Raw genomic sequence first — 23,866 nt, 5'->3', positions numbered from 1 at the left:
ATTCTTTCTCTCTTTCAGTGTAGGGGTTCCAGTTTTGGAGAAGCTTCTCACTACTGTGATACTAGGTTGTTGTTGGTTTTACTTCCTGTCTAATTGAGCAAAGCTCTAGCAATGAAGGCCACACATCCACTCTTGTGCATATTTCATTTTATTTCATGTATTGGTTCTGAGATAATGGTAATTGATGCTAGATCATGTGAGGTATCTTGAGTTGCATTCAATATTACCAATTTAATGTATTTGGTCTTTCCAAGGATAAATACAAAAGAGGATTTACAATGAATTATCTTGGTTTCTTATTCTGTCTCTTGATTTCTTCATATGCTATTGATTTTGTAATTGAATGAATAAGGTTCATTTGATTTAAGGCAGCTTGGATGAGTTGTATGCTAGATCTATTGTTTCTTTTGATTCAAAGAGTCAAGTAAATGCTTCAATGTTCTAATAGGGTTTCTGGGTGCATGGAGGGGATATTTTGTAAGAATATAATTTAGGGATTTCAATTGACAAATTTAATTGTAAGGCAATTAAGTTAGGTCATCATGCTTGTAATGACTCTATGTTGCAATGGATAAGGCATTGATCACTAAATTAGATGCAAGCTGATATGAAGTTCATTTGCACAGATCATTTTAATCAAATAAATTCAGTTCTTCATGTTTTGTAGTGGGCTGGAAAGAATTAACCCTCACTTAGCTTATGGGTTCATAGGTTATGATCTGTAGCTATTTCATTCCTATGTCATTGCATAAGTATTATAAGATAAAAGGGTTTCATCTGCTGTTATTAGGTTCAAATTATATGTTTGATTGCATTGGTACCATATATCAGAACCTCAAGGTTAACCCTCCTAGGTCTTGCAGAGCTTGAAGTGAAGAAGGAGTTATGCCTTATAGTTGGCCCAAGACTGCAGTTGAGTGTATACATCATAGGAATTTGCTAGCCTTAGATGCATTGGTCTGGTTTCTTGGTTATTTTCAAAACTGTTGAATCAGGAGCCAACAGAACACATAGAAGCACTGAATACAAGGTGTTAGAAACATTAAACACCTCTTAGGCCTTGCAAATATAGTCGGACACACCTGCATCAAAAAGCATTTATAGGGCTTGATTTTTTCAATGGTACTCAAAATCAGGGCTACAATTTTGAGTCCCAACAATCACAATCCTCCAAAAAACCTTCACTCATTCCTTCAACTATATGTCAAATTTTACATCTCCCAATCCATTGAAATTGGTCCCACATCATCGTCTAATTCAAGACGTTCCAGAGGCTTCACAATCTGCATAATATTCACATCTCAATCACTAGAAACAACCTGCATCTCAACGTCTCCATTAAACCCACCCACCATTACTTCTCTTTGGTCAAAGTGAGGATGATTCATCATATCTATTATGGCCAACACTTTATCTCTGATGTTTCCTGTCACATTAGGAGGAATTCCACCTTGTAGTCTCTAGATTACTTGCTCTTAGGGCTTAATGCATTCCAATTTCAGTGAAGCCCTAATCCCATTCATGACCTGTGAAAACTCCTCTACCATCCACTTCAAATTATTGCATAGAACACTCCTAATTGGAGCATTCCATGAGCTTATATCATATTGTTGAATGGATTTCTCAATTCCTACATCCAAAACCAAACTTCTACGAATTGTCATTCTCACCACTACTTCTATCTGTTGCATATTCTAAAGAAGATCTACAACATTGGATAAAAGGATGGAAACCAACCAGGATGGGAAGATAACCCTACCTTCACTTGGAAATAAAATTTGAGACCCCAAAATGCGACTAATACTCCATTTGCAAATTTTGTATTCCGCCATGAACACCTCCTTCAAAACTTGATCTAAAATCCAACCCTCCAATGGTATTTCCCATATTATTACTAGGATGTAAATCTTGAAGTTTCGTGGCATGTAATCCATTGCCCTATATAAGCTTGCTTAGCCTAACACAAACTATTCTGCTAAACAAAGCCACAATGCCTTAAATAAACTATTTACTCCATTATCAAATGATAATAAATGCAACACGAATGTAACTTCCAGGTTCACACATGTGCTGCTATAGATTTTTTCCTCTACACACTCTGCAAGAATCCACGGTATATCTACTATTGTACTTTCTGATATCTTTTTCTTTTTCCGTGGTTATCATCATTTATAGTTCATACAAATATCTAATAATCCCATCATATATTAGTAAAAAGAAATCTCAATCCTTTAATGTCGCATGTGAACTCGAATCCTTTGTCTACAAATGATTATAATCATGTACTCCCCAAACTAAAAGTGCATAACCCAAATGCTAGTAAATTCTACTTTAGTAACATTTAATAATATCATATTCTCTGTTTGTCTTGTTTGATTGCACTGAAGAGTTGAGGATATATCTCAAGTTGAAACATTCATAAATCTTCCTCTTCTTCCTTTTGATCACATCCCAGGTTTGACAAAATATCTACAACATTATTTCCTTCCCTTAGAGTATGGGAATATAATTTCACTTTAGATGAGTCTATAATTCTCCATGCTTGTTGTAAAATATATTCAAATTTCCAACTTCCCGAAGTTCTATTTATACATGCATTGATTACTACCATTGAATCTCCCTTAATATGGATGCGATTGATGTTACTTTTTTCACCATTTCTAATCCATACAATAATGCTAGAGCCTCGACTACATTATTTGTACCTGATAGATTTTTTTTAGCCAACATTGCCAATACATTCCCTTGATGGTCTCTAATACAATCTCAAATCCTTGAGGCCCTTGGGTTTCCTCTTGAACACCCATCAAAATTTAGCTTTAACATCCCAACATTAAGAGGAATCCACCTAACGTTAGACCTATTTTCTCCCACTTTAGGTCTGAAAGCTATAAATCTATAACTTGGAGAAGGCAAGTTATGCCAATTATTTGCCATCAAAATATCCCACCCTGTAACAACTAATTGCTCTGAAGCATTCCTGATATAAGCCAAGGCCACCTCTACCATTGATGATTCCATTAAAGACAACGCTACTTCTATAATTGATTTTTGGTTTCTAAAAGTCATCTTATTCCCCTCTCACCATATTGCCCAGATCACTATGGCTGGAATACATTTCCATAAACATGAATAAAAAGAATGACCACCTGAGCAAGGTCAATCTTGAAACAGATACCACAAAGTATTTGGTAATGGCATTACAATCTTAAGTCTTTGGAGAATGAATAACCAACATTGTTGTGCAACTTTACATTGAAGCAATATAGATGGTCTACTATTTCTAATTGTTCCATAAACATGACACATTGCAAATTGTATGCAATATTTAACTTTTGTAATTTATCTCTAGTCAAAATCCTTCTTTTCAGGGAAAGCCATGCAAAACAATTAGCCTTCAACATTACAACTAGATTCCAACCAAATTTGTATGCCCTTGAAATTGGTTTTTCCTCAATTAAACATCTAGCAACCTTATAACCCAAAATTTTATGGTATACCTACCATCCTGTTGGGGCACCCATATCACCTCATCCTTTTGATTTGATAAAATAACTACTCTTGAACTACACAAACTGATAAAATCTCTCTTAATTTCATCTAGGATAGATAGCTGATCTATCCTCTTCCATATGACTTGTCCTAAAACCCTATCCACAACCTCTACATAGTCAACTACACACTTACCACAATGGTCACAAAAATTCTGACTCCATTCCCTTAAGGAACTAGATAATTTTGTAGGTGGATAACCATTCAAAGAATCCTCCCAGAATAGGGACCTCTCTCCATTATTGATTTTCCCTGAGATGTATCTACTAACTAGTTTTCTTGATGCAATCATAAAGTTCCGAATTGTAGATCCTTTTGGAGGGTCCTCCACAATGAAAATTCTTGAAGATTCTAAAGTATCAAGATACTTCCTTGGCATAATTTTACACCATTTTGTCTCTGCTTTTTCATACATGAACTAGATCAACTCTTCACCAAATGCCTTATTCTTTAATGACAGATTTGGAAGATAAATACCCCCTTCTAATCTCTCAAAAGATAGGTCTTTCAAAGAGATTAACAAAATTTTACTCTCTCCCGACATTTTTCCAGTCTAGAGGAAACCTCTAATTATTTTTTCAATATGTTTAATGAAGCATCATGGTGCTAATAGGACTAAGAAGAAATAATTAGGAATTGCAGCTAGCACTGACTTAATTAAAAGAATACGTCTAGATAATGACAACCATCTAACCTTCCATGAAGCCATCCTAATTTTAATTCTATCAATAATAGTTTTCAAATATGACACTTTATTAGTTCCCATAAAGAATGGAATACCCAGATAGGTTGATGGGAGAAAATCCTGTTCAAATTCCAAGATCTTACAAATCTTATTAGCTATTACAGTATTGGTGTTGAACATAAAAATCTTGGACTTGGCTGCATTAACTTTCTGGCCTGATAGACTTGTATATTGATCCAAAACAAACTTGATGTGCTTAGCTTCCCTCACATTGGCATGTCCAAACAACATGTCATCTGCAAACAAGGAATGGGTTATTGCCAAGTCCTTCATCCCATAATTTATTCCTTTCCATAACTCTAACTTCTGAGAATGAGAAATAGCCCTACTAAAAGCTTCTCCCATAAAAAATAAAATGACATAATTACTAAAATATTTGTACATAATTATTTACAATTTTTGAAGTAGATCTTTAACTAAATATTAGATAACTTGTTAGTCCTTGATACATAACAAAGTTAGTTAGGTACAATGACTATGATATTCTCTTCGCTCATATATTTTATGTGAAGTCTCCTTTTACCTTAATTCAATCATTCAACGGTCAAATTTAGGATTCAATAAGGAAAAATCCAATTTTAAAGGAATAGAACCGTTACGCGTATGAAACGAGCTTTCTCTGCACTTTTTACCATATTCGAATAAACTTTCCCGCTCTTCAATTGTGCACTTATACTATACAAACCGTGCGAGTCCAACCAAAGGCATAGTTCGGAACAACTAGAAATGGAGGATGAAGACATCAGCAGAGAAGATAAGAGTAAACCGAGGAGCGTCAGCTTCTCGGATATCACTTCTGTCCATTTCTTCGACAGAGATGATGATTACCAAACCCCTCCAGAAAAACAATCTCCAACACCACACGAACAACGTATTACGATTGCTCATCTCAATTCTTAAGAGAGATTTTTAGTTAGATTTTTTTGTGGCTTTAATTAAATCATTGTAAATTTGGGGCTTTTTAGTTTTAAATTTTCGTCTATTGTTTTTAAAAATCCTCTTTGTGCTTCGATTTCAATGGCAGTGAAAGAATTCTTCGGGCCTGCGTCTTTGTGGCATATAGGATCCGAAAGCGCTGCGCGGTCTCCCCCAGAACATGACATAACGTTGGATTCTGCTGAATTTTCCCAGCATTTCTCGAAGCTGGCGTCGTTGGAAACGGAAAATTTCAGACAAGTGAGCAGTACACCCACGAATGAGAGCTCCCAGGAGGATTTCATGATCTTGACCAATAATTCGAAGCCGAACGCACGGCCAGGTTCCGTTCAAGGAGCCATGGATGACGATATTGCAGGTTAGGAATTTGGGATTCAGCGGAATGTATGCTTAAATTTTGTGCATTGAGGGTTTGCACTAAGTTTTTTTTCTTTTTCTCTGGAGAATTTTCTCTTTTGTCAAGTTTACCTTGGATCTGCACCGAACTTTGTTCGATGACGTGTTATATACCTTGCTGTAGTATTTTGCCATCCTGTTACTTAAATGCTGCATTTTTCTTACTTTGCTTTGTTCTTTAAAATAAGCAATGCTCCGTGAGTTGTCGAGTTTAACGAGGTATGATACCCAATTCTGCTTTACTCTTTACAATGTACACATTATCCAGACGTCGAATTGCTGTTATTCACCCACATTTGCAATTTGTTTTTGATACACCAGTTCAATGAAATGGAGAATTGGATGTCTATGTTTTACCCAATTTTGCTTCATCAAGTATGGCACACCACAGCTAGAGAGCGAGTCGAATGGTGTGTTATACAGGATTTCAACATTTGAGCATATCTCTCGGGGTTTTGGACATTGGGGTCTGTTATGAAAGCCTTGATGATTGCACCACTTGATCTCATGCCATTTCCTTCTAGTATCTTATATTTTAATCCCAGCTCCCTTCTTTCGAACTCGCACTTTGTATCTATGCTGCTGTTGTTACGATGCAAACATGGGCTTTGTTAAACTTATCTGCACTCTTGTGAAGTCTGTTTTTCCATATAAAATTTGTTACTAACGAGTGCGAACACTGTATGCATTGGCAGAGGACATGGATATTACTGGTCGAAGTTCTTCCGAGTATAATTGTGCCACAATTTCTCCCAATTTAAACTCTCTGATAGCAGAAACAATGTGTCGAGTCCAGTCCAACAAGAAGCCTGGGTATACTAAATTGGGCTTAAGGAAAATCAGTGGGGTTATGGGACAGGCCAATCTGTTTACTTCAGGTTTCATGGTCAACAAGTCAGAGAAGACGAATCACCGATACAGTATTGACTTGAGGAATGAACAATTTACAAGTCAAGGAACAAATGGTGATCACGACATGTTGAGTTCTAGTTCTTCTTCTCAGGCATTGAAGGATGTTGATACGCGCGTCTCACGAGTCTGTAATGAAATGGTGGCAAGTGGACCAGTAAAGTGTGCAATGTCTGTTTCACCGAAAATCCACGATCTTATTCTTTTACCTTCTGATCATCTCTCTCTTCAAGAGTGTCGTAATTCTGTGATTTCTAGTCGGGTGATGTGCCCTGAGAAGGGTGAAAATCAACAATTTTCAGGTGAACGGCAAGACAGAGGCACAGTAAAAAATTTGATACCACTTCCTTCTTCTTCATCTGGTTGTATGGCGATAGAGAATGGGTATTGTGACAACCCAATAGGAGACACATTGAAGGTGAAGAAGAAACATACTGAAGAATTTTTGACATCTGTTGAGCCAAGTACTGCAATCGACAAAGCTAGCTTAAATGGTGCTGATGAATTTGAAGTCAGTTGTAATTATCATTTAACCTTTTGTGATGAACTGCCCAAGTGTTTGAAGAATGAAAACACAGATCCTTTGTTTAATGTTGAGTTGAAAGATAAAGCCAAAAACACTGCACTGCACACAGAGACCTGTCCCGATTCAAATCTGAGTGTTGCTTGCAAGTCAACTGGCCGTACAAGATATGCTAGGAATTATGGCGATCTCACAGTTGCTCTATGTGCTTCGTTAGGTAATGGAAATATTTCCTTAAAACGTTCTATACTTGCTCCCATCTCATTAAATGTAGCAGAGACAAGACCTTTATGTACAACGACTGAAGCCAAGACTCCAAGGAAAGGACATGAATTGAAAGATAGAGTTCAGAAAAGGATGACAATGACTACAGATTTAATGAATAAAATGTTGGCTTTATCTCCATTAAAAGCAAACTTCAGTTGCGAGCAACAGAAACTCTCAGGGCAATTAACCCCTTGTTTGTCTAAGGAACTGATGATAATGCAACAGGGTGGACAAAACATATATCATCAAAGAGATGATGGTAAGTACATTTTAGAAACAGATTTCTCTAGACTACGACCTGATAGCAAGGGAAATTATGGTAAGCACAACTGGATTCAGACATTAGAGCTGCATGAGGGAAATCCTTCAATAAATATTTCTAAGGACGACGGCTTATCTTGTGAGAGTAACTTAAAAGAAAATAATATCATGGAGATATCCTTGGAGTGTATGAGTAAGTGCTCTGTTCATTCAGCTGAAAAGGAAACTGCGGCTGGAACAAGTATGGATGTACAGAACCATACAGAAATAGCTTCGGCAAAGTTGATTGAGGTTAATTACCATTACCAACTACGAAATGTCATGTACTATGTTTTTTGGTATTGATTTTTTCCCCTAAGTTTAAGATAAATTTTGTCATGAACATTCAAAGCAAAATCTCTTTAATTAATCTTCTGAATGAACCAAGGGGAAATTCTATATTTGTACAGGGGCTTTGCCTGCCGGTGATCACTAAACCCAAAACCCTGCAACAATGTTTGAGTTTTATATATGCAAAAAGGCCACAAGTAAGTATTATTGTTTAACCTTCAAAAATGACATAGAAGTGCTTTTCATTTGATATGAATCACTAATATCTGAAGCTGAATTTTGGCTTTTATTTAGATATTCTCTTTTGTTAGAAATCAGTGTCTTAAAGATCTGGTTTATGCCAATTATTCAATTAAAAAACAGTTTTTATCATTTTTTTTAATATGCAATTAGTAGGCAATCAAGGATGCTTTTAGTTTCCTGATTGGTTGACATTTTTCAAATCCTAAATGAAGTTGGCATATTTTAATGAATACTTAATGTTTTCCCTTCTGATGGATTGCTTATACAGATTTCTAGTAATAGAATAAATACAATTTATAGCAAAAGAACAGCTAAGGATGTTGTCGTGTTCTATAATGTCTTTTAAGCTTCAAAAGACTTGAACTGAATTTGTATGGACAGATATGCCTTTTAGAAGATACCGTGGAACAGCTTCAGAAAGATATTGCAAACATAAGGTCTCTATCCAATATGAAAAATCAGGTTTGCAATTTTCAGGTTCAAATTTAGAAATATTGATTTTTTAAGTTTAGACTAAGTTCAACCAATATATTAGCAATTTGTTGAAGAGAATGGTTAATGTATTTGACACACTCAAAACTATGGAGAAGTGGTGAAGGTTTGATTGATTGGATTACTATTTGCAAGATTGAAATATAAACTCATGCTTATGTTGGAAACAGAAACAGTTCTATACATTTGTAATTAATTTTATCTGTTGACTTATTTTGATAGCTAATCGATGAGAAGAATCCGCTTGCAGTGAAAAATAAATCCCATCTTCTGGAAAGCTTCAGGTTCATTATGCTCTAAACATTTCCTTCCTTTTTTCAATCTTATTATGAGTTAAAAACACGATCATCGTAAAACTTACTCTTTGGCCATGTTGCTTCTTAAGAAACAGGATCCTTTTTCTTGACACACGACAAGCATTAATTTTGATATACCATTTTTTGTACCTTATAGAATGGGACATATAAAATGGTTGCAGCAAGTAATTGTTTACGAGAAGTTGAAGTCCCAGTTGCTGCTGGCCAAAGAAGAAGAACTCAAGGCAAGAGTTCTATTTTAAAGTTTCTTTTTGTTTGCATTCAATCTGTGTAATTGGTTGACTTACTTTCTTCTCTACTGACAAATATTCACCATATGCAGAAAATAGTTGAAAATTTACAATTTGGGTTACAGGCAGTGGATAATTTGAAAGTGAGAGCACTTTGTTTGGATAAGAAGGCTTTGTTAGAAAAACGGACTTGTTGGTCTGTAAAGACACATGCAATTGATGATGAAAGAAATGATCTCATTCAATCAATTAAAGTAGAAATCGAGAAGCAGGTATGGTGGTGTAACACACAATCTTGATATTCGCTCTCTATCATTCTTATACATAAAACAATCAATTCTTCTCTTAAGATAGCATTTATGAAATTCTTGCTTGCATTTAGAAAGGTCGTGTCATTTGGCAGGATGATTTTTCTTAATTTTTAATGAATAAATGTTTATAAAGTGCTTATAAAATACTATTATATATATTCACAAGAAAGATGGGTTGAAGAAATTCACATTCCTAAAGTGAAGACAAGGGCTTGTTGGGATAAGATTTTGTACACCTTGCATGATGTTTATAATGTTATTTTATTATTATGCGTGTGGTGCACCTAGGGAAACCTAGATGGATGAACATTCTTCTTGAGGTTGCTAGAAGTACATGGGCTGGAAGTGTAACTGATTGGAAAAGCACATCAGGTTGTTGCTTCAGGTTGGGATCAGCTATGACCTCATGGATTAGTAGGAAACAGTCATCAGTTGCTCAAAGCTCTACAGAAGCCAAATACATTGCAGCTTCTATGGGAGCAAGAGAAGTAGTATGACTTAGGAAATTGCTTGTGGGATTAGTTGGTGAGACCTTGAATCCTACCATTATCCATTGTGACAATCAAAGTTGCATCAAGCTTTCAATGAACCTAGTGCTCCATGATAGATCAAAGCACATCAAAATTCCTTATCACTATGTTAGAGACATGGTGGAAAGGAATGTGATTTAGTTAGAATATATTGGTACAAGTGATTAGACAACAACATTCTCACCAAACCTTTGTCCAAGGTAAAAGTTGAACGCTTTCGGAAAAAAACTTGGTATGGTTGAAAATGTAAGTCAAACTTGAGATTGATTATCAAATTATTATTTATTTGTACTAATATATAAAAAGATTTTTAATGTGTAAACTCTTTTGTTGTCATGCGTGTGACTCCGTGGGCCCCTGTGGACATTAATGAAAGGTGATGACTCTTCAAATAATGAACACTTGTAATTGACATTGTAAGGTGGCGACTTTACAATGTTTTGCTTCACTATCATGATGGATATCATGTGACTTGATATCTGTGGATAGGTCATAATAATTAATATCTTTTGGACATTTTGATAGATATCATGAGACTTGATATCATTTGAAGATCATAATGATCCTTAATAGATAATCATGGTGGATATTCTATCCATGGATATACCATAGTTTATTATGGTAGACATCATGTGCACATACCATAATATGGATATTTGGGTTATGAAGAATGCCATGTGACTTGATATTCTTTAACATATTATATCTTTTGATATCACGAGTAATTTGACATTGTTGTGATCTATACTTGCTTAGATTTTATCTTCCCTAGCTAAGAGGGAGTGTTGAACATGATAGCTTTGGTGAGGTAATTATGGATGATAATCATCAACAAAATGATATAATGTATGTATATTTATCAATGTACATTATATATATAAATTCTTAACCAATATCATTGTCTTGATTATTTGTGAAACTAATTATTTGCCATTATATAGATCAAATCATCATCTATTTTGTTTCAAGTATAATACGATTTGCATATTTGTTTTTGGTAATTAACATTGTAGATTATGTTCCAAATTTAATATCGATCTACATTTGATTGATAGTGTTGAGATACACATTAGATCGAGTTTGATATCATTGCTTGTACAAATCGTCAATTGTGTTATCAACTAAATAATGAATTGCCATTGTTACTTCTTGTGTAAACCATTGATATTTATCAGTCTTGTTTAAACTAATGAACACACACCAGTACAGAGACATGTTAATGAACAAACATGTCTCCACTTTTGTGGAGATATGTCTATTCATTAGCATGTCCCCTAGAGGATGTACAAAAATCAATTAGTGCATAGCCTCTTGAAGTTCCATCACTCTCTGATAATCATATTCAGATTGGCAAAATATCTCTTCAACATTTGATGGATACCACGAACCTTGCAGAGCACTCTCTGAGAGACTGGCATAGTACTCTCCGAATTGCAAAAATTGGCCGAGTTTTCTTTCTTGACTAGTTTTTATGACTTTTACTAGTGCCAAAAACTTGAAGAATCTTTAGGAAGAACTTTTCGAGTACTTACTAATTTTTTTTTAAAAACTTGGTCGTAGTTTTATAACAACAATTAAAGGCAAGAAACGGTCCAAATTAGTTTCATTTTTCATTTCTTCTCTTGTATTATGCTGAGAGGGGATAAGTCTTCCAAACATTTGCAAATTGATTTCGATCGATTCAAAGTGGACTTGAGGCGGGTTTGAAGCACATTTGCAGTGGGTTTGGAGCAGAGTTTTTGAAGAGGATGACATCAATGGTTTGAAGAGGCAAGCTATGGAGGAAGGCGTAGATTTGCTTTCATTTTGGATGACATTGAGTTGAATGAGTAGTCACTGCAAGTGGCAGGAGAAGCTAGAGGTAGAGCTATATCTAGGGTTGGGGACAAGCCACAAAATGAGTTAGACATACCATGCAAGAAGGCAATCATGGCTAGTGCAAACTTCTAAGATTAGATCCTCTAGTTTTGCCTCTCCCTTAGATTTTATTAGAACTCAAAAGAGGAATGTAACAAATGAATTTTCTTAACTAAAAGATTAGGGCTGAAATCTGATTTCAAATAAATATGAAAGTAATATTTCAACTATACAATCGAAATAAAACATCTTTAATTCCATTTCATGGGATAATAATTGAAGTAACATTCAATTGAATAACTATTAACAGAAATAATTGCCAATTGAAATAATTGTTTCCTATCATCTTTACTAAAGCAAATTAAAACATTACCATTCATACTGTGATATTTGATATTCACAAAACAAGGTAAATGCATAGCTAAGGATAAAGGAAAGAACATACAAAGCTAATTGGAGAGTCTTGAATTGGTTGTGCAAGCCTAGACTTTCAGATAAGAGGAGAAGCATTTGCTTAGGCTTAACCTCCCAACTGCAGACCATATCCATCCTTGCACAATATTTGATATTCACAAAACAAAGTAAATGCATAGGTAAGGATAAAGGAAATAACATACAAAGCTAATTGGAGAGTCTTGAATTGGTTGTGCAAGTCTAGACTTTCAGATAAGAGGAGAAGCATTAGCTTAGGCTTAACCTCCCAATTGCAGACCATTTCCATCTCCACACAATATTTTGAAAAGAAAGGCCTTCCCCACCTCGGGGCTAGGCTTGGGGCACTGCTAGTCTAGCCATTCGAGCAATATCGGTGTTTGGAATGTCCGTACAGTTATGGAGAGACATGTCTGAATAATTGATGCTACTGACATAATGTGATCTTTAGAAGGCAAACATGCCTTTAACGACCTTGGCCAAAGTTTTTGGATGGTTTTCTAATACCTGATCACCACCCCTCGACTTGACAACAAGATTAATTAAGTGGACATGCGTGAGCTATTTAATGATTCTTTTAAAAGTAATAAATTTATTGTATCACTTCTGAATTTGTTTTCATGTTCTTGTAGATTTTTCTCTCACCTCTTCACCCTCTTTCTTGGCCATTCAATCGGGCGAGTCCTAGGTGTCAAATCTTAGAGTAATTCAACTCTTTTGCTGAACCTCAGTTGGTATAAAGAATAATATAAATTCATTATTGTCATAATACAATTCTTATGGCCTAAGAACTTCTCTTAATAATTTACAAAGAAATAGCTTGAATTTGGAATCCGACTGAATACAAGAGGCATCTTGGCATAACAAATACATTTGATTTAGACTTAACATGGAAAGATGGACTCATCGAATGTATTATTTGATATCACAGTCAAACAATGATAGATCGAAATTATTGACACAATTATTACATCTGTATTTTTGAATGCATATATAAAGCAAATATGAATTGAGAAAGCTGACCACTTGATCAAGAGAAGTACAAAGCTTGGGCTTGACTTTGTACAGTCGACTCTTTTGAAATACGTATTCCAAAATGCAAAGCTCAAATCAGATAAAAACAATGTCTTGGATTTCTCCTCAATCCAAATGCAACAAATAAGGGTGAGAAGAAATGAGGGAGTAGAGGTAAAATGCAGAACTTGAGTTTTTGGTTCTTTCGACTTGTATTTGCAAGAAGACACACAAAAGAGATATAAAGGCTCGGAAGAAGCTGCGACTCTTGCAGCATTTATAAAAAAAGAAATTGGTTTCTTGGTCCACTGATAAAAAGAGTTGCCAAGTATTCATTCTTGTCTCTTATCAAGACAAATAAATATGAGGAAGAATTTGAAGGTTACTGAATCAAAAAAGATAATTTATAAAGTTATACATGTATATATATTTGGACATGTATATATTATTTTGAATGGTGACATTATATTATTATCATTTTGTCCAAGGTTATACCTACTAAGGTATGCATATCCAAATATGTGTATTACTTGGAAGATTATTTTATCTTCATGTCTTCTCAAGGTAAACATATATTTAGGTATATGTATTTTAATAGATATGAGCTTGTATAAGACACCATATTTTTATACCTATGTGCACATACATATATACGTATTATTTGAAGTGATTAGAATGTCAATATAAACCATTAAAGGTATATACTTTGATTAAGTTAAAATGTTTAATGTTTTAATGATTGTCCAATAGCTCATGTGTGTCCAATGACTATACCTTGTTATGCAAGTCATTAGGTCTTTACCAAGATAGTTAGAGGTCATACCTGTCGATCAGAAAAATGGACTAAGGTAGTACCCCATTTTTGTAGATCCCGTTAAGCAATGATTCTCCCCTTCGTCTACTCCTGCAATCACTTGTGCAACATTTTCCATAATAATAACAAGTTCCTATGATAAATTCATATCAACAATTAACATAGGTAATAGTAAAGAAACTAGTTAATAACCATAATTTCGAAACCAAGCAATTGCTAACTACTATCATCAACATTTGACAAGTAACGGTTAATGACCATCATAATTAAACGGTTATTCATAATAATTGATAACAACCAATTTCATAGGAAACAACAATTACATATAACTACCTTTTTCACATAAACAAGAAAGAAAAATCCATTCAACTCAACGACTATAATAATTTTAACTAGGTCAAAATTTTGGGATGTAACATACCATTCCCCTTATGTTTTCATCGTCCTCGATGAATATCACAACAAAACTTAAAAGTAATATCTGTCCAAAACATTACAACTATAAAAGAAATGAAATAAAAAGATCAGGCTCTAGCCTTGGAGAAAAGATGGGCGTATATTTGAAAAATCTCATTGTAGTCTTCCCAAGTAGCATTGTCTTTTGCATACTGATCCCATTGGACCTTGCATTGAGTCACATCTTGATTTTGTAGGCGTAGCTTACGTACCTCGAGTATTCTGAGTGGTTCTATTTCCACCACCCCTGGATCTCATACCTGTAGTAGGTTCTAATCAATTATATGATCATGAGTGATGTATTTCTTAAGATATGACACACGAAAGATGTCATGCATCTTGGCAAGAGTTGGAGGTAGGGCAATTCTGTAGGCTATCAGGTTCATGATTTCGGACATTTCAAAGGGTCCCACATACCTTGGGGCTAACTTGGCATTCTTACCAAACTTGATGGTACTCTTTTGGAGTTTTACTTTTAGTGGCACCTTTTCTCCTACTGAGAACTCTCTAGGTTTCCTTTTAGCATTTGCATGACTTTTCTGTCTATCATTGGCTTCTTTCAATCTTTGACGAATTTGTATTACTTGTTCTTCCATTTCCTTGAGCATTTCGGGTCCAACAATTATTCTATCGTCTACTCGATTCCAGCTTACAGGAGTTCTACATTTGCGACCATATAATGCCTTAAAGGGGGCCATTTTAATGGTGGATTGATAGGAATTATTATAAGCAAATTCCACCAAGGGTAGATACATTTCCAACTGGTACTGCTGATCCATACAGTAAACTCTTAAAAGATCCTCCAAAACTTGGTTTACTCTTTTTGTTTGACCATCAGTCTTGGGATGATAAGCATCTGGAGGTTTGCCAAAATCTAGATGTTATCCTAGCATCCCTATCTGAGATAATTTTCTCTCGAATTCCATGAAGTCTAAAAATCTCTTTCATGAACTTGTGAGCAATTTTTGGTGCTCCATCGGTTAGGTTTCCTGGTATGAAGTGAGCAACTTTAGTTAATCTAACCACCACCATTAGGATGGTGTTGTGTTTGTTCCATGTCATAGGTAGTCCTTGTACAAAATCCATGGAAATTATCTGCCATTTCCACTCTGGTACATCGTTTGGGTATAAGAGGCCAGTTGGGTAACAATATTTTGCTTTTAATCTTTGGCATTCCAGGTATCCTACCACAAAATCTATTATCTCTCTTTTCATTCCTTTCCAAAATTATAGTGGTTTTATGTTTGACAACATTTTAGTCACTCCAAGATGTCCTGAATAAGGTGTTGAGTGGAATTCCTCTAGAATCACTCTTCAAAGTTTGGATTTGTTGGGTTTTGTTGATGTCAGTTTTGTATCACTACATAACTAGCGATTGAATACTTGACATAGAATATCAAACACTCAATCCCTCTCTTGAAAAGTAAATACTCATGAAGACATGAGAAAAACTCCAATGTTCCTTACACCTGTTGATACCAACTCAGTTATATTAATGTGATTTGCTAGTTATTCACGTAGACGGCCTTACATTGTTCATTCAAGGATTATCAAACTCTCCTTGTGATGGTGATGATGCCTGGCTTTGCAAAGTATATGAACACCAAATAATGTTCACAGTGATGATGATGGAGGGTATGTGTACTATACTACTATACTACTTGCTGACTTGCTCCTACTCCTATGAATGGAAAGATTAGCAAATGGACAGGGATCAAATTTGATGAAAGCTTACCAGTGGCTCTACCTCCATAGATGCAATGATTCAAGGAAAAAAGACTAGATTACCACGCAAGGCTTCTTAATAAGTCGCTAGGATGCTAGTGGCCTAGTTTATAGATCCCTATTAAACATCCACTAATATCACCATGTAACTATCCATCTACTCTTACTCTTACTTAACAACTTTTTTGAAATTGAATTTACTTTAACAACCATGCAATAACACCAAGTATTCTTAATCACCATGCAAGTCACAACAATGATAAAGAGAGGCAATTTTGGTATTATCTTAAGCAATAATTTTCTTCAACCTTTTACAAATGAGAGCAAATGGCCTTATATAGGGGCCAAAATTACAACCAACGGTAGAGATTAAGAGGCAAAATCAACGATCCAGATTGAATCCCAGAAACTCTAATTAGGGTTGCCACCCTATCGGCCAATGAGAAGATGCCACCTCATCAATGGACCAATGAAAAAAAGGAAAAGTAGCAACCAACCAGAAGGCACCAAAATGGTAGCCAATCAAAGTTAGACACCTATCCTACCCAAGAAGAAGGAGAAATTGCCACTTGGTCTTACATCAAATGATCTTCTAATATAATTCTACTGTTTTCTTTCATCTTTTTAGCCAAGGCAATGAACTTGGCTAGCGTGTCATTGACTTCCTTCATGGGAGGGTAAAGCGTGTGCTTAATCTTGAGCTCAGCTGAATTCATCATTTTGGTCACTGCTTGCAGTGTCTTCTCATGATCCTTCTCACATTCTTTCGCACATCTGATAAAGGCATTGAGCGAGGCAAGGGTGCCCAAATGCTTCTTCTTGATGACAACCTTCCCCAACTCATCCAATCTTGATCCAAACTCTGTCTCATTGACATTCTCCTCTTTGATATCTTCAAAATCAAGTACAGCCCCAACATGCTCATCATGGTTAAAATGGAAGTGTCAACACCTGGGCTTTGCTGTGCAACTTCATTCCGTATTTCTTCAAGTATCCTCAATCTAATGGTCAAGGCAACGAACCAAAACTCCAATGTACTCATTCCTCCTTCATCTACCAACTTGGTTTTCTCCAAATATCTCTCTGGTAGCTCAATAAATGCCTGTAGCCTGGGGAATGGCTAAGTCCTTGATTGGAAATAAATCCTTCCACTCCCCTTCAAACGTTCTGAATTTGTCTCTAATAGCCACCAATGACCTGTACATCGAGATAAAGGAAGGCAAGAAATTTTGCCCATCTTGAATTATATCACTGGTCCAATCCTTGACTTAGTGCAGCTAAGTCGATATCTCTTCTATATTGCTTCTGTTGTCTTGCGGAAGAGTTGCTTGGTGCAATTGTTGGATAGGTTGGCAATCTCTCCAATACTTGTTCTCGATCTCCAACTTTACAATCCTCTCGTTTGCCTTCCTTAACCTTTCTCTAATTGAAACCATGCCTTTCTGGATCTCCTCACATTCCATGTAATCTGTGACTCTTCCCAAGTTATGCTCTACTATCTCATACTCTTGAGCTACAATCTCGTCCATTGCCTTGCTAACCTTTGGTATAACAATCTCAACTTTTTGGTGACCATTATCATCGCTCTTAATTACCTTTGCCACCGTTTTTGCTATTTGTTTCTGTTTCTTGCTATCATCCCTTTCCACTAACCCTTGAATATCTTCAACTATTCAGACAGTCACCACCTCGCCTCTTGGCAGTAGCATTTGCCTTAACCATAGCGGTGCAGTGCATCTTCCCAAATCTGAATTTGGTTAGACTAGCAAAGCATCACCGATAGCTTCAGGCACATAGCTTACTTCCTCAATATCAATTGGCCTATCCTCTTCTTCACTAGTGACTGTCATATCATCTCCATGTTGGTTCTTCGAGAGAGGAGGGTACTCGGTACTGTCACTGTAACCACTTGATTCCGAATTAGAGCTCACCTCTACCGCGACCCCTTGTCCACTTGTATTATCCTCTTGGCCTCTAGCCTCAATTATGCTCTCCCTTGACGATGCTGCATTCCATCTCTTTGCTGGTGGTTCCTGATGTTCTTTACTTTTCTCAACCTCCAAATTTCTCTTCTTTCCCTTAACTGTTCTTTGTTGTTGGCTACTACCCCCACCTTTCTGTTCCACTAACATCGTTGGACCTTCTTCCTTCGGTTTCATCTTCTCATAAGTAAGGCGTACCTTTTGACTTTGTAATTGCCTTAACTTCTCATTGTACCATGACTCAGTGTGTAAATTAATTCTCCTTGTAATTGCCTGAAAGGAAGGATCCTGATGATCATCGTAGTCCACTGGACCCAATTCTGTTCCATCCACTATATCATAATCCTCTCTTAGCACATTTTCATCATCTTCAAGTTGATCAGGAATATTAAGGCCTCTCCATCTCATTGCCCTCATCATGCCCACTAACAATCTTGAGAAAGCTAGCTTTCTCACATGAAAGTCATCTTGTGCATTGGCCCAAAAATCTTCTATAGTATGAATTTGTTTGAATGTGTTTTTGTGAGATGCCTTGATAAGACCATTAGGATCGAATCCTCATCTTGTTTTATACCATCCTAAATGATACCATTCTAATTCTTTCTCCGCAACTGCAAAACCGATGGGATTGGGGCAAGTATCATTGCCTATTCCAAATGAGAAGGTAATCCCTGTCTCACCTTTAAGTTTCATCATCTTGTCATAATGCTCAAGTTGCCTAGCCAACTCCATCAAAACTATCTTATCGGGTGGGTACCTTGGAAGCCTCTTGGGACAAACTATACTTCCTGCCACTCTAATATATGTGAATTGCGGAAATTGGATGAACCAACTCCCATACTTCTTAACTTTTACTTATGCTTTGGTTAAGAGCCTTCTAGCAGGTGTCCCTTGTAATATCCTTATCGTCTTCAGGGCAAAGGTCTCATAAAACATCTTATAATCTTTGGTGTTGTGCAAATGAAGCTGTGGATAGCACTCATGCACAAAACATTGCCCCGACCCCTTGTCGATCACTCCTAAGGCCTTTAGTCCAGGATTTTCATATAGTCTCGCAATCAGATAGAAAAGATAAGATCCCACATAGAATTGCTTTTGATTTTGCATTGTCCTAAGTTGCAACTCTAGATTTTCACTTATGATTCTAGCCCAATCAAATTTTCTCTTTCCATTTTCAATTTCATTCAATAAAATAGTACATCTAGTTCTCGAATTGCATATCTTGAGCCACGCCCATGATTCGACTGAGAAGCACAATAAGATCATCGTACTCTGATTTGAAATCTGACTTGGTGAGCTTTGATGACTTAGTGACTCGCTTCTTGCCTTTGTGTAACCAATTTTGCTTTAGATGAATGAAGTAGGCGTCTTGGTTATTCTGAAATAACTTAGCCGCCTTATCCATCATTACCATTGTCATGCCTTTATGCTGGGGAATATTGAATACTTCTTCGACCACTTGTCCATTGATGTTAGCCAACACTCTCTTCCCTTCACCAAAAATGATGGACTTGGTCACACTATCAATCTGGGATGCACATTCCATTACCAATTCCATACAAGGCAAGGTAGGAGGGAAAGTTGCTGTGTGTACAATTTCGCTCTTGTAGATCTTCTTTGCAATGGGGGATTGTCCTTTAATTGTACCATGTTCACTGTATTGAAATTGGTATCACTTATTCGCCTCACTTTTGAGAAGAAGGTGGTCTTAGGTATCATGTCTTCCTTGTCTTTTTTGGTATTTATTCCCTTTGAGTTCTTGCTTACACTAACATCTACCATCCTAAACACGTAGGGCCCGTTTGATGAGCGAAATAGGAATATGTATTCTGGAATAGAACGTATTCCTGTTCTCCGTTTGGTTCAGCCAATATTTGATGGGAATTCGCGGACCCGAAAATTTATGTTTTCTAGAATTAAAAAAAATGGAATAGGAATACGTATTCCAATGACACCTATTTGGGTGGAATTGCAAAACCCCATTTTTGGGCCAAAATTGGAATACGTATTCCTATTTTACTTCGTATTCCAATCCCGTTTTGGTGCATCCAAACAAGGAATTCAAAATTTTTGGAATACGTATTCCTATTCCGCTCACCAAACGGGCTCTTATTTCTGCCCCTTCGTTTTAAATGATATGGACTACACTTATCAATCTCCAACCTTCTTTCTATTGATGGAATCTAGCTTATTTCCGCCTCTCCAAGTCCTATCTCTACACTTATCAATCTCCAACCTTCTTTCTTAGGGATGGGACTACCACTTATTTCTGCCTCTCCAAATGTCCTATGATGAAATCTACACTTATATCTCCCAACTTCAGCCTATCAATGGAAATGATGAAGTGGTGGATGATGAGTGCAAGAAGAAAATAAGGGAAACAAATTAAGCAAGAACAAGGAATAGAATCCGCCTTTAAAACCAATCTCCACCTCTAAAAATGAATAGAATTTTACCTGAAATCTGCCTTTACCAATAATCGGGCCCTCTTCAAGTTTGTATCAGATCTTAGAAATTTCAATCCTCCTTGCAAACAATGATGCCCTAGCAAAAAATCAGAATTTTGACTTTCTTGAAATCGCCCACACTTGCCAAAATCAGACCTTAAATCACATAGTCCTTTAACCAGATAAAATCTCCCAATTCTGGAAGAGAAATTGCAGCCAAAGATGGAGAGATTGGACTTCAAAAAAAGTCGCCCAAGCTGGAAAAAATTAGATCTACTCCAAAATTGCCCTAGGGCAAAAATTCACCCAAGCAAGAAGGAGAAAAATGCCGCTAAGAAATGGAGAAAATCTGTCCCAAAAATTGCCCAAGTCTGAAATTCGCCTCTAGAGGAAAATCGCACATCCAAGGAGGAGGAGGAAAAATGAATGAGGAAATAAGAGGGGGGAAGCCCTTCTTATACCACACTTTTTGCCTCTCCAAGTGGGCCGAATTGCCTGGAGGGAAAGCAAAATTAAATTAGTCCCTTAATTAATGGCTCAGATTTAAATGTAACATTAAAATTACTTAGCCCTATAGTGAAATTGACCCATTTAATTGCTAGTTTTGATTAAAAATTGTAAAATAGAAACAAGGTAAGCCTAAGAGATGCCAAAATTTCCATTTAATAATATTTTGACAATTAAAATATCATTAAAATCAAACCTAGCAAGCCAAAATCAATTTTCGATTCCAAATTACCAACTTCCTTTAACATTTCTAAAATCCTCTAGGCAAAATTTCAACCAAAATGAGATTCTGCAATTTAATCCAATTTCAAATTTTGCAATACACTTTCAATTTTTTTTTAGCAAAATAAATCCTTTTGCTAGCAGTCAAAATTCAAATTCCAATTTCAATTTCACTATCAAAAATTTCCTTTTTCACCAAAAAATTCAAGATTTTTTCGAAATGACTAAACCTAACAAATTCATTTTGAAAATGCTCAAGCTTATACAATTATTTCAAATTTTCAAAAATCCATCGAAGTCCAAAAATTTGCAATTTTATCCTACCAAGTATTCATTTTAACCATTGAAAAAATGTTGTTTTTTGAATTCTGTTTGGCCTATGGATAAAATTACATGTTCTGTAAAATCAAGTTTTGCACCGGGTGAAAAATAAACCAAATCAAATCCCTCCTGGCCCGAAGGCATCTAAGGTGTAAAACTTTCAAAATTTGAAACCTTTGAACGACTCCGAAAGATTTGCTAAGGCAATCGAAAAATTCCAAAAATCCACGAAAATTGCCAAGGCTTGCCCAAAAAAGGGGGTCCCTAAAGTTTTGGGGTGGTGGTGTGAAAACCTCATAATAGGTTTGTTGGATATGTAAATCCTGTCATGATATCTTAACAATCCATCTTCTTACTTTTTAATTCTGAGTACTTGGGATCTTGTGGGTCTCTGATGAGGGCTTGGCTGATCTCTGCATAAAATTCATCATGCTCTAGATGTTGTAGTACTTGGTCCTTGAATTTGAAATTTATGACGGCCATCACAGAAATATGTCTCCTTTTGCTTAAGGCATTTGCTACCTTGTTTTCCTTACGCTTAATATAGTTAATATCAAATTTGTAATCCACTAGAAATTCCAACCATCCACTCTATCTAGGATTAAGGTTGGGTTGAGTAAAGATATATTTTACACCATGGTGATCGGATCGAAGATCGAAAGGTTGTCCAATCAAATAGTGTCTCCTCATTTGGAGGGCATGCACTATAGCTGCTAGTTCTAGATCACGAGGAGTGTAATTCTGCTCATAATTCTATAACTTCCTTTACTCATATGCAATCGCCTGCTCATCTTGCATTAGCACACCTCCTATTCCTTCCCTTGATGCATCAATTATAAGTACAAATTTCTTTTGTGGGTCGGGTACTCTTAGTATAGGTGCAGTAGTTAAATTTTCTTTCAAATAATCAAAAGCTGATTGACATTTTTCAGTTCATACAAATTTCTTTCCCTTCCTCTAAAGTGAAGTGATCGAGTAAGCTATCTTGGAGAAAATTTTGACAAACTTCCTATAGAATCCTGCCAATCCCATGGAACTTCTAACTTCTGTCATATTCTTAGGTACATGCCATTCCCTAATTACTTTGATTTTTGAAGGTTCTACGGTTATTCCTTGGGCTGATATAATATGTCCACTGGATTTCCTTTTGATAAAAAGCGCATTTAGACAACTTTCTGTATACTTTTTGTTCTTTTAGCCTTTCTAGGACTTTTTCTAAATGCTCCTAATGTTCTTTTTCATTTTTTGAATAGATTAGGATATCATCTATGAAGATTAGTACAAACTTATCCAAATAATCTTGAAATATGCTGTTCATCAAATTCATAAAAGCTGTCGGAGTGTTGGTTAACCTGAAGGGTAATACTGTGAACTCATAATGCCCATATCTAGTTCTGAATGCAGTTTTGTGAATGTCTTTAGCCTTGATGCGGAGCTGATGATATCTCGACCTTAAATCAATCTTCGAAAATACTATAGCGCCTTTCATTTGATTAAAGATGTCGTCTATTCTAGGAAGTGGGTATCGGTTCTTGATGGTGACCTTATTGAATTGAAGACCAAAATGGAGACCAAATTATTTTTATCCTTGGTACAAATAATACTCGAATGAGTTGAAGAGATATGCCTAATTTCAAATTTATGGTGTAGGTTCCAATCCCTTTTACTGAGTAGTTAGAATCATCCCCAATAGTTACTCCCTCGTCATAATTTTCCACTTGAGGGTCTAGATGTTCTCTGAATCCTGTACTATGGTGTGAGGATCCACTATCAATCACCTAAGTGTTGAGTTTATTTGAAACTTGACTTGATAAGGCTGAATAGAAGATAAGTTTCTCTGAATCATTTTCTATGCTAGCCGTTCCAACTTTAGCGAAGGGGGCTTGTGGTTTTGTTCTATCAAGATAATTTATGGCATAATGTCCATATTGATCACATCTAAAACATTGTTTTTGAGATATGTCCTTCCTCTCCTTTTCAGGTATTTTTCTTCCTTTTCAAATTCTTCTTCTTTACTTTCTTATGACTTATGAGAGTTAGTGTTTAA

At 35.9% G+C, this 23,866-nt stretch overlaps 1 protein-coding gene across 4 annotated transcripts in view; it reads left to right on the top strand.

The window, feature by feature from the left end:
- Positions 1-4,976: 4,976 nt before the first annotated feature.
- LOC149576603 (uncharacterized) overlaps positions 4,977-23,866 on the top strand; it is a 79,491-nt gene continuing 60,601 nt past the window's right edge. For 2 of the 4 annotated variants that reach the window (XM_089818149.1, XM_089818143.1), the window contains exons 1-8: positions 4,978-5,168; positions 5,322-5,591; positions 6,325-7,880; positions 8,039-8,116; positions 8,544-8,624; positions 8,877-8,938; positions 9,108-9,195; positions 9,294-9,473. In XM_089818149.1, coding sequence (XP_089674275.1) covers positions 5,024-5,168; positions 5,322-5,591; positions 6,325-7,880; positions 8,039-8,116; positions 8,544-8,624; positions 8,877-8,938; positions 9,108-9,195; positions 9,294-9,473 — 2,460 coding nt within the window. In that variant the 5' untranslated portion in view covers positions 4,978-5,023. Of the gene's footprint in view, positions 5,169-5,321; positions 5,592-6,324; positions 7,881-8,038; positions 8,117-8,543; positions 8,625-8,876; positions 8,939-9,107; positions 9,196-9,293; positions 9,474-23,866 lie in introns of all 4 variants that reach the window. The other 2 variants (XM_089818163.1, XM_089818158.1) reach the window with 2 other exon arrangements.

This window comes from Cupressus sempervirens, chromosome 1 (genome assembly GCF_028749045.1).
Source record: "Cupressus sempervirens isolate cs-2001-9-10 chromosome 1, ASM2874904v1, whole genome shotgun sequence".
Lineage (NCBI taxonomy): Eukaryota > Viridiplantae > Streptophyta > Pinopsida > Cupressales > Cupressaceae > Cupressus > Cupressus sempervirens.
This window is presented reverse-complemented; position numbering and strand designations above follow the sequence as displayed.